The following is a 12,376-nucleotide window of genomic DNA, read 5'->3' as shown; positions in this document are numbered from 1 at the left end:
AAACCGGTGCTCTAGCCATCCATTGGCAACCTGCACCACCTGGACAAGAACAAGCTGCACGCTGCGCTGAGGCAGGTGGGTGGACGTCGGATGGCTTATAACTTATAATGCTATAAGAGGGATATTCGGACCATATTCTACTTTTGAAAGATCTGAGGGGTGGGATCGAGTCAGTTGCATGTCATATGCAACTACAGCAATTACCCTCCTCCCACCTCGCATTCACCAAAATAAACTTTAAATTAGAAATCAGGGTTCAGAGGCAGGGCAAGCAATGCAATTCTTGCATGCAGATGCAAAGGTGTGGTGGAAGGGAAGGAGGTCAGAGGAGGTAATCAGAGGCGTGGGTTACAATCTTTTTAATGAGCTCATTGATATTATACTATTATTTGTGTGGTGCTCTTGGTGTCACAGGCAATAGTTTACTGTTGCTCCATTAATCGGTATTCATTTTGTCAACCTCTGAAAACTGAAAGGGTTTCGTAGCGGAATATGAGTGCTGAACCTGGCACCCTCCGGTTACCAAGTACTGCACCCATTGAATGCAAAGCAACTCAATGCTCTAGTTGAACTACTTTAAGGGCAACTAGGTTCCATCAAAAAATTGCTTTGCCCTCAAAAGCAAATGCTTTAGCAAGACTTTGTTCCGCTTTGCGATACTTTGCTTTGACATCGATAAATCTACCAAACTAAAAAGTTTTAAATTTGGTATACACAGGCAGCAATATTTTGCAAATGTAACTGTGCATTTTCCTCTTTTTACACCACTGTAAATTCTGTGAGCCAGTCCCTCAAGTTTTGCTTCTTCACACACCGAGGGTTCTTGGCTGTGGCAATCAGAGGAATTGTCACAAGACTCCGAGATGTCCACGTATTGACAGTCGTTTCCATGAGGCTCGTTCTCGCCCATCAGGGAATTCATTGCACTCCAGGCCTGCTTCCATTAGCGCGAGCTCTGGGTTGCTGTTGCAGGCCAGCATGAGATGAGCTGCTGCTGTTTGATAACCCAAAGCTGCACCTTTATCACCAGACCTTGCGCTATCAGCTGAAAATGTTGTCTTGTAGGGCAGAGCAGAACTCTGTGGAATTCCACAGAGTTTTTATGCAACTCCGCATAGTTACGTGTAGTGCAACTCCACGAGCTCCACCCACCCCTATTCCTGACAAAGTTCAGTTGGGTCTCAATAATGGAAACATGACCTCAACCCATGATAGCTGAAGCACAGAATAGTCAGACAAGAGAAATGTGTAAAGCATTTATCAGCAACAAAACAGCTGAATGGTAGCCCAACGTATAAAAATAGAAAAAAAATACTTCACAAATAGACACCAAAATGACAAAAATCTGATATAGGGAACTAGAGTATGATTTTTCAAAGTTTTAGATGTTTATATGTAGTTATAGTTCAGTCTTCTTTTCCATAGAAAGAGAGTTTTTCAGTTTGCTAATAACTTTGGCCCCGTTTTTCACCCGCGTCAATTCCTTCCTGGAAAGTTTCGGGGTGATCTGTCTAGCAAGGGCCGAGATAAAAGGAATATCCAAAACACAAAATCCCCATGCATTTTCCATACTTCTTTAGACAAGGCTACAGCAAAAACTGCTAAATGGAATTTGGACGGTTGGGTCCGTGAGAGTCTTGCGACTCTCTTATGGGAGGGGCAATTTAAAAGGAGAGCATTCTGATTGACACAGGGAACTTTTTCTCCCTTGAGCCATCCTGCTCACACAAGAGTCAGACTCCCATGGAAGCAAGCACTCATATTGACTGCCAGCAACATGAGTAATGTGTTTAAGTGGGAAGGGGGACTGTGCGCCCCCACCTCCCCAAGTCTCCAAGGGCCCCGGAGAGCCCACCCCTGGGGCTGTAATTTCACAAAATGGGAAGAGGCCATGCAGCCCCCTCCGAGCGATTAAAGACCCGAGGAACCCAGCCCCTGGGGCCGGCTCAGATGCGGTGTCCCTGGGATCGCACCCCCAGGATATAGCAGCGTCCCTACTCGCAGGGGCACAGGCAGGGCAAACCTGTGTTTGCTCTCGCTTGGGGGGACATTTTCAAAACTCATACAAAGCGGGAGCAAACAAAAGTCCTCTCCCAGTGGCGGAAGCCTTGTAAAAAGCTCCTGCCTGCTGGGAGCAGACTTTTGATCTGTTTCACTGCCTGCAGTGAAGCGGGCAGGGAAACAGGTCAACATTTCGCAGGAAGTAGCATTAGGAGCTGCTCCTTGTGATCAGAAGCAATGTCGGCTCCTGCTGTATGCGGGGAGCTGGCTGGGACATGGGGGCTTTGGGGCTTTCCCGGCAGCCGCTAACAAGAGTATGGTGGGTGCCCAGGATGGGTACCATCACACCCACCTTTACCTGTGAGGGCCACAGGGGATGGCGTCCCCCCTGAAACAAAATCGGCCCGGGAGGAGGGCTGCATGTTCCCTTCCCTGGCCCTGGGGGACATTGTCCCCAGGGCCAAAAACAGCCTGGGTTGTGGGGCAACAAACCCCGTCCCCCAGATGGCGTTCCCAGGGCCAAAATAGGATGGGGAGGGTGGCTGTATGCCCCCTCTCCCCCACTAAATCACAGGGATGGGGTCCCAGGGGCTGAAATCAGTCCAGGGAGGGTGGCTGCGTGGCCTACTCCACCTGAAAGTCACACCGGGCACTACGGGATGGGGTCCTCATGACCAAAGTTGGCATGGGGCGGGTCGTGTGCAGCCCTCCCCCTAAAATCATGCAGGGCCCTAGGGAAAGTGGTCCCAAGGTCTAAAATTGGCCCGGGGAGGGGGGCCACATGCACCCCCTCCCCTTTATTGAAAAGACTTGACCTGGGGGATGAGGTCCCCAGTGCCTAACAAGGCTAATGGAATGGAGGCCACACTTACACCCCTTTATTTAAATAAGTGGCCCCAGGGAATGTGGGCCTCAGGGCCGATAACAGCTCATACAGGGGGGCGCACAGGCCCTCTCCCCTTAACAACATACACGACCCTGCGTAAAGAGGCTCATGTAGGGGAGCCACCCGTCCCCTCCCCTTTTAGAAAAAGGCCCGGTGGCATGGGGTTCCCAAGGCCTAATAAGGCTTAGGGAGGGTGCCCCCCAGCACCCCTGCTTTAAAATAAATAGACCCTTGGAGGTTGGGGTCTTCAGGGCCAGGCCCTGTGGCCAACCCCCTGACACACATGGCCAAAGGCCGTGTGCATTTTTGGGTTGGCTGCCTTTATGGTGGTTGGCCACAGGCCTTGTGGCCAACCTCCGCCTGTACATGGCCAAAGGCTTTGCGCTGTGTGGGGTTGACTAAATGTGGGAGCTTAGCGGCAGGTCAACGTGGCAGAAGGTTGGATTTATGTATCTTAATTAAATATTACTTTATGTTAAAAAACACCTAGAAATTCACTGAAAAAAACTAAGGTTAAAGTAACGTTATAGTTAGCTGTGATAAAAAGATCTGGTTTTTTTTGGTTTATTTAAACCATGGAAATTTACTGTAAAAAGCAAAGGTTAATGTAACGTTATATTAGGTGAATTTGTCATTGACAACATTAACGTTTTGAACTAAACAAAACCACAAAAATGTACCAGTTATAGTTAGCAGCACTAACTGTAACTTGCTCCACCAGGCACTGCTTATGACCTCACATATGACATCACTCAGGACATGGTCTATGACATCACTGATCACATCTGAAATTACATCATTGATGACATCACAGATTAGATCAGTGATGACATCATCCAATTAGTGTGTTAGTTTGTTTTTTAGTTTACATAGTGGCGGGTAAGTATCCTATAACTTCTCTAACTAATTTTGGACAGATTGGGTCCAGCTAATGGGTGTAGGTGTTTACAAAACAAATGTGCTCCTAATGCACCATAGGTGTGCAGAGGTATTGAACATGTCTATATGTTTTCATTCAAGTGTAATTCTGTGTGCAGGTTACAGTTGCCTTGCGTTCATTATGTTCTACACATGATTTTTAGTTCTGCTGAAAAGGTTTCTAACAGGGGAAAGATTCTACATGGTAGAAACCAATTTTTGTAAGCAGCCTTGAGTTATTAGAGAGAATCATCTCTCCATGACAATTTCTACTTAACATAGAACACTATTTGCCCCAGGTACAAACCTATGTACATGTGCTTGTTTTGCTTCAGAAGATGGGCTATCTACATAGTTTTCACCACTGTATGAAGGGTACAGGTTTTATGATCTCCAGCACCTTCAGATCTTGGTTATTTTTAGCTAATAGTATCTTTTTTGACATCTGTTGCATGTCACTGTTCTTAGTAGATTCTTTTTAATACTCCGTGGTGTATTTGTCACAATGGTATCACTGTTTGCAAACAGTATGGTATAGAATAAGCCTAATCCATAGAGTAAACACTATTTACAGTTCTCTACTGATATCAACTTCATTTCTAAATGTAAGTTTGCTGAGTGTCAGGGGTGTGATATAGATAAAAGCAGTCCATTAAAGGGCATTTGTTTTGGAACCCACATTCATTATTTTTAGATACTAGGCTTTCTGTGAGCAGTTGTATACAGATTGAACACCCTAATTAATGAGGGTTTCCCAAATATCTGTGGTTGATTGTTAATGTGAACTATGCTACCTGTAAAGTGTATGGTATTGCACATCGTGCTTGCTTTCTGCACCTAAGGTAGTTGTATCTGTGAAGACACTAATGATGCCTCATATTTTCCTGAGCTATTTTGTGCTTACTGTCAGGCCTCTAATGTCAAAGTAATGTATAGAGAAATATGCAGGAAAATGAAGCTTGGATGATGTCCTCAGTGATGTCATCAATGATGTAATTTGAGATGTCTTCAGTGATGTCATAAATGATGTCATGGAACATGCCATGAGTGATGTCATAAGCAGCACATGACTGGGAATGGGGGCAAGTTCTATTTAGTGCTTCTAACTATATTTCGATCTAATATAACGTTACTTTAATTTCTGTTTTTTTTCAGTACATTTCGAATCTTTTTTTTAGCAGAACCCAGATTTTTTCATCACTCCTAACTATAACGTTACTTTAACCTTTTTTCAGTGCATTTCTTGTAATTTTTAACATAAAGTAATATTTTATTACCATACATAAAAGCAACGCCCCGCCACACACAGCTCCCTTCTCACGTTTTACAGGCCCTATAGCCCCATCCCCCAGGTTCTTTTTATTTTTTAAAGAGGAGGGGGCCATGTGGCCTCCCTCCCGGGCCATATTAGGACCTGAGACCACATCCACCAGGGCCATTTAAAAAAAATTGAAAGTGTAGGGGGTATCTTCGCCCCCTCCCTGAGCCTTGCTGGCCCTGGGTACTCCATCCCCTGGGGCTGGTATATAAAATAAAGGGGAGGGGGGCTGCCGAGCCCCCAGTACACTAGCTTTGTTAGGCCATGGAAACCTATTCACACAGGAGTCTTTTAAAAAAAATTAAGAGAAGGGTGCCACGTGGTCCCCTTCTTAAGCCTTCTTAGGTCCTAGAGACCCCATCCCCCAGGGCCTTTTTTAATGAAAGCAGAGGGGAGTCACGTGGCACTCCTCCCTTAGTCTTTCTCAGCCCTGGGGACCCCATACCCTATAGCCAATACTTAAAATAAAGGGGAGGGGGGCTGTAAAGCCCCCCACCCCAAGCCTTTTTAGGCCCGAAAACCCCGTCCCCCTGGGTCCTTGTTAAAAGATTAATGCCACATGGCCCCCTCTCTGGGGCCTTGTTAGGTCCTGAGGACCCCACCCCCCAGGCCATTTTTATTTAATGAAAGCAGAAGGGAGTTGCATGGCGGCCTCTCCCGGAGCCTTTTAGGCCCTGGGCACTACAACCCCTAGGGCCGCTACTTAAAATAAAGTACGGTGGGCTGCGCAGCCCCTCTCCCTGAGCCTTTTGAAACCTCATCCCCCAGATCTCTTTAAAAAAAATTAAAGGAGAGGCAGCTACATGGCACCCCTCCTCAAGCCATGTTTGGTCCTGGGGACCCCATCTCGCAGGGCCGTTTATTTTAATTAAAGAAGAGGGGGCTGTGTAGTCCCCCTCCCTGACCCTTCTTAGGCTTCGGGGACACCATCCCACAGAGCCATTTCTACTGAAAGGTGTGTTGGGCCATGCAACCAACTTTCCCACCCTCGTTGGGCCCTACGGACCCCATTACTAGGGCCCTTTTCTTTAACTTAAAGGGTATGGGGGCTGTATGCCCCCCTCCTCAAGCCTTGTTAAGCCCTGGGTACCCCATCCTCTGGGGCTGAAACTTTTCAAAATGAAATGCCGAGGGGGTCAAGCAGCCCCCTCCCCAAGCCTTTAAAGGCCCGGGTACCACTTCCCTGGGGCCTGTGTTAATAAAGGTGGTTGCCCTGTTGCCCCCTCAGGCAGGGCACCCACCATACATTTGTAGGGGGCTGCGAGGGGAGCCCCAAGGCCCCCACAGCCACAGTCAGCTCACCTGATGTAGCAGGAGCTGGCATTGCTCCCTCCACGCAGGGGCAATATTTCAGTACATCAGTGTGGGCAGGGAAACAGATCAAAATTCTGCTCCCAACTGGCGGGAGCATTTTCAAAGCTCCTGTTGGCTAGGAGCAGACTTTGTGTTTGCTCTTGGTTGGTGGGAGATTAAACAATGAATCATTCCAGCCCCAAGGGTGTTCTCTCCAGGGCCTGTCATGGCTCAGGGAGGGGTCCACTCAGCCCTCTCTCCTTATTCAATGATCTTGGCCCGGGGTGAGTCCCCCAGGCCTGTCGTGGCTCACAGAGGGGTCTGCTTGGTCCCCCTCCTCTTATTTAATGAATTTGGCTCCCTGGCCTCTGATGGCTAGGAGAAGGAGGGGGCACGCCATTTTGTATCAATTTTTATTGTGAAAATACAATCAACATAAACAAAATACCTTACATTTCCACATTTGGTTAAAAAAAAATGTTTATTACATAAATCCCAATAGGTGCTGCCAACGAATTGAAATGTGTTAGCTGCACCTAATGGAATTTATGTTGATCAAAAATATTGATTGTATTTTGCACTACAATAAGTGATACAAAATGGCACCAATTCAGATTGATATAGTCGGTTGCACATACGAAACTCATCTCTCTTATCGATGTCCGGAGTTGCCTGATTCAATAAAACAGGAGTTTTCTCCTGTCTTTGAGTGCAGGCTCTCTCTTACTGTGGCAGTTTCTTTTTGCATTTTAAAGGCGCTAGCTGTAGTATCCTTCCAGTCACCACCAGCAGTTAGGTGCAGGCTGACAAACCGCAGTTGTTTGTAGGATATATATTACCTACTAGCGGTCGCCGGAACATAGTTAATAGTAAGTACCATGGGGCATATTATCAAGACAGGCGATAAAATTATCGCCGTTTTAGCGTCAGAAAACTTCTGGTAAAACAGCAATAATGGGCTTGATAATATGCTCTATGGAATTCCAATTGAAGCCCATGTTGATGTCCTTCACATCTAACATGGGCTTCAATTGGAATTCCACAGAGCATATTATCAAGCCCATTATCGCTGTTTTAGCTGCAGTTTTCTGCCGCTAAAACGGCGATAATTCTATCGCCTATCTTGATAATAGGCCCCCATGTTTCCATGGGAATAGCGTTTTTTGACTTGATCATATCTTTGGCACTGTTTGACGAAACCTTCCGAAATTTTCCAACAAAAATATGCCATGATTCTTGTTGCGCATGGAAAGTTTCGGGGTGATCCATCAAGTGGCGGCTGAGAAATAGGGGAGGTTAAAAAAAAATGGCGTTTCTCATGGTAATTCTCTTAGGAGTTTTGAACACGAATACAACCCGAACTGCTGGATGAAATAACACCAAATTTGGCAGAAAGGTAGATTTGTTTACACAGATCATACTTTCAGTAATTTATTGTAAAGCCATTCAGTAGTTGTCGAGAAATTAAAGGAAATCTAAATTTGTGTATTTGTGGCCGCAACGACTTTGCGAGTAATAACGAGCTTGTGCAGAGATATCTCAGAGCTCTGATTGGCTGCCAACACTTCAAGCAGGAAGTGTTGGGAGACATCTTGGACTTGGCTTCAGCCAAGTCCACAAAAGTCACACAAAAACAAGAAAAAAGGGCAGGTTATGAATACCCCAACCCTGTAGACTAGGTCTAGGGGTCCCAATTTTGGCAGCAAAATCTCAAATGTGCTGCATAAGAAATAGCGGGCTTCTCCGCTCATTTTGAAAAGGGCCCCTGGATGGGCCAGGTCCTGTGGGCATTTTATAAAATAAGGATGGTAGCACACAGACCCCACTTCTGAGGCTCATTGAGACCCGTGGACCAGCACCTCCCCAAGACTTTGTTTTAAATAATGGAAAGGGGCAGCGCAGACCCTCTACCTGGGCTTTCAAGAAGCCTCGGGGACCACCACCTCCATGGCGCTTTGTTGTTAACAATGGAGGGGGGCAGCGTGGAACCCTCTCCTTGGCTTTCAAGAATTTCACAAGGACCCCCACCTCCCTGTTGCAAAAAAAGAATTTGCAGGGAGCCCCACAGACCCCCTCGGGGACTACTACCTCCCATGGGCTTAAAAAATAAATAGTACAGGGAGGGGGCTCCGTGGTACCCTCCCGGGTCATATACTGCCCTGGGGATTATCACCTCCTGGTGGTGGCCCATGAACAGAGGAGGGGAGCCGCGCAAGCCCCTTCCTTGATCCAATTACGGCCTTGGGGACCACCACCCCTGAGGGCAGGCTGTTGCTATGTCCCATGGTGCCCAACCTCGGGACATAATAGCAATACACAAAACGTGGTATTACTCCACTCATATTGAGATTTTTTATATTTTAATATATATATATATCACTTCATTGAATGATACATATATTGTTTCAATCATTGGCACGGTTGCTCTGTAAAGTGCATGAAGGGTGCTCTCAAAAGTGTTCAAGTGCAAAGTGACATAAAGAGAAAGAAAGGTAATCAATGACAAAAAATATTAAAAGTTACGTGCAGCAGCATCAACAGGCCACGGCAAAAAGCCTGTCAGCAAACATTTCATCATATTCAACAATTATATCTATATGCAGAAAACATACCATTTGCCAAGTCTGCAACGAAGTCTTTAAGCATAGGATCAGAATGGAGGGGTGGAGGGAAGGATCAATAAATAAATAAACTTACCTTCCATGCCGTGCCGCCTCTCCCGCAAAACGAACGTCTCTCCTCCGTCCTGGAAAGAAGGTCTGCTGGAAGGTGCTTCCGGACTCTCCCAGCCAATGTGATTCATCTGAGGGTCCTGTTTGGACGCTTAGGCAGTGCCTGGGAGCCTTGGCATGTTCTCCACGGGGCTGTGCAACACAGCCTAATGGAGAACATGCCAAGTGCGCATGGCAGTTTGGTAAGCCAAACCTTCATGTGCACTTAGAGGAGTGCAAACCCCTCCTCCTCTGCTCTGTTGTCAAAGTCCAGCCCCACCCGACTTCTGCATAAAAAAATAAAATATTATCATTTTGTTTTTATACTTTACACTGCTGAAATAGCAGTGGGGCGACGCTCTCCAGCTTAGCAGAAGATCCGCCACTGCATAGGATTAACACAGTGCCATCCACACTGTGCTGTAAAATAAAAAAAGCCTTTTACCAGGCATAGTATTACAGCTTTGAATTGGTAAAATTCCATCCAAGCCAACCTGGAATGAATAAATGCAATCCCTGACAAGTGTTTCACTATCATTCTTGAGATAGGTTTAGCTTTGTCCCGACACAGGGAGCTTCCAGTTTAAGTCAACACAATTCCCTATCAGGATTAGAGTGCTGCACAAATTATGAATGGGTAGGGCGCAAGTTTATATGTATGTATCTCCTTGCTAGCAATCTTTTTTACTTTCAGGAAAACCTTAATGTTATTGTGGCTTTAGATGCAGCAGCGATCTATTTAATACTCATTTGTGTTACCTGCTCAGGAGAAAATATCAATTAATCTGAACAAAAGAAGATTTCACGTGTTCTGTTTCCAGCGAATCCTTTCTCTATATTCTCAATGAACCTAAGTTTGTTTGGTATTATAATATTTGCTCAGATTATAATGTTAATTTGCCATTTCAACATCAAATGGTTCTGCTCTCATCGTGCACAATGTGGTAATATGTTTACCCTCTTTGTCTCTCTGCCTCAGATATCCTCAAATGAAATAGAAACGTTATTGACAAGACTGCCACATATGTTCAAGCAAGAGTTTACTGGTGTAGGAGCAACTCTGGAAAAAAGATGGAAGTTTTGTGCCTTTGACGGAATTAAATCTACTTGACAATGAAAAGCAACAGAGCATTTATGATGAACTATTCCAGCATATGGCATCTGAAGGATGAAGGCCACTGAATGTTTGAGAATAAGGAAGGTCATACTCGTGTTGCCCATGCCTGATTTAAGTTACATCTGTGATGTTCTGGATTGAGTGGAGTTGAAGGCACACAAACTTTTCCGAAACCTGTTATAAAAGGCGGAGAGATGTGTTCTCTACACACGATGAGAGGTTGCACTGTTGATAATCTAACGAGGCAGATCATGAAATGGTCAAAACAACAGAATATGGCAAATTCAGCTTGAATGCAGAACATTGATGGACATTTATGTTGTGCTACAAAAGAACCCTGTTATGCAACTCTAGCTCACATATGCATTTTCAATAAGTATCGGGGTACAACCTAAGAACAAAGTATGAACGACAAAAATGGTCCCATCTCATGTAAGACCTCTATAATTTAATATTATATTTCCCATATTGAGTACAGAAGCATGGGCTTTATAGAACATTGGCTCACTTTGCTATGTGTTCACAAGAAACATTTCTTGACATTGTTGACACACATATCAGTGTGGAATTGCCGCCTTCCTCATTCCACTAGCTATTGTCTGCCTATTACCTCCTGCTGGACTATCCATTTCCTTTGTCCTGTATATCAACATTGATTTATTTCCATAACATCCCAGGATTCAAAGAGGTGAAAGGCAAAGGGCAGTAGATGTTTTGGCCGCAATTACATATATTATAAACAGTGGTATTTGTGTCATGTTATTGGTTATGGACAATAATGACTTAGAGTGGTGGAGTGTGCTGCCTAAAGGGTACAGTCCACATTACAGGAATAGACTTTCTTTTCAGACCAAAGCTTTGGACTCTCTGAAATCCAAGATCTTCGCGGTGTGCAGTGTATCTCACAGATTCATACAAAGATCGTCACACAAGTATTTTCTGTGTTGTACGAATTTGCATTTTCCTGTCGTGCATGTCTATTGTGTTTTGTCTATGTTTTGACAAGATTGGCCAGGAGGGTGGGGGGGATTAGGGGAGGTAAATTGTACATTGGTGTGTGTTTTTATTTAGTTCTAATCTCTTCGTTTTGTATAGGGACATTGCCTGCCAATTTTAAACCGGGCCTTGTTGTTCCATTTTTCTCAAGGACGAAACCTGACTCTCTTGATCTGAGATTTTCATATGTTGTGGTGTTTTTGGAAGCCTATTGGTGCCTTAACTCTGAAAAGACCTTGTTGTCAGGATGGAAAAAAACATAATAACGTGATGTAATTTGCGTTTTCTCTTTGAGGGAACATTCGCCTTCATGTATGAATAAATATCCCTGCTGCCTTCCAGATAAGCAATGCAAACTGCTGAGTTTCTGCTCTCGATGCACTGCTGACTTTGAATATGCATGTTCACCAGCCATATTCATATGTTTATCACCATATCCTTCTCCGTTATTCATTATAGCCACAATGGAGGAGAACCTCGTGGTATGAAGAAACATTACTTTTATTTTCGCAAATTTTAGATCCTATTCTTCAGATCCCTTGTCATCCAGTTTAGAAATACAAAGAAACTCTGGTATCATATTTCATTAAAAAGTAAAATATTGAAATGGTGCATTAAATGATTTTGTTGTGTTGAAGTCAGATTGTTTTTTAACAAATATGCTTTCAAATAAATATAACTCTTTTCATAATATTTAAATATCTGCTGATGTTTTTTTTCTGTTTGTTTTTACAAAAGGTAAGTTTACCTGTGGCAGCTGGTGATCTGTTTAAGAAGTGGGCCATTAATACGTGCTTGAATCCTACATGCTTCCTGGGGGTTTGTAGTATCCTGTGTTGTATTTATCTGGTTACTTACTCCCTAGCTGCTCAGCCAGTGTGAATGTGATGCATGGAATGTTGGCGTGAGAGTCTTGAATGGAATGTTTGGGGGCCTGGATGCTTGAGTGTGTCAGTTGGAGTATGGGCTGACCAGCGGGCAGACTGTTCTTTGTGGGGCTGTATCTCTACGACTTATCTACATGTAACTGGTCTCAATAAATCTACCATGAAGCTTCATCCTGGCTGCATACCTCGTTACTACAGTATTGAACCATGAGAAGAATTTGAAAGCGTAAGATGAAATAGTTAATACAA

The 12,376-nt window shown here is 44.6% G+C and overlaps 1 protein-coding gene across 6 annotated transcripts in view; it reads left to right on the top strand.

Moving 5' to 3' along the window:
• ENOX1 (ecto-NOX disulfide-thiol exchanger 1) overlaps nt 1-11,933 on the top strand; it is a 2,394,477-nt gene extending 2,382,544 nt beyond the window's left edge. For all 6 annotated transcript variants that reach the window (XM_078657297.1, XM_078657294.1, XM_078657296.1 and 3 more), the window contains one exon: nt 10,107-11,933. In XM_078657297.1, the coding sequence (XP_078513423.1) occupies nt 10,107-10,238 (132 nt within the window). In that variant the 3' untranslated portion in view covers nt 10,239-11,933. The remainder of the gene's footprint in view (nt 1-10,106) is intronic.
• Nucleotides 11,934-12,376: the final 443 nt, after the last annotated feature.

This window comes from Lissotriton helveticus, chromosome 8, assembly GCF_964261635.1.
Source record: "Lissotriton helveticus chromosome 8, aLisHel1.1, whole genome shotgun sequence".
Classification (NCBI taxonomy): domain Eukaryota; kingdom Metazoa; phylum Chordata; class Amphibia; order Caudata; family Salamandridae; genus Lissotriton; species Lissotriton helveticus.
Note: the sequence above shows the minus strand (reverse complement) of the source record. Positions and strands in the feature narration are given on the sequence as shown.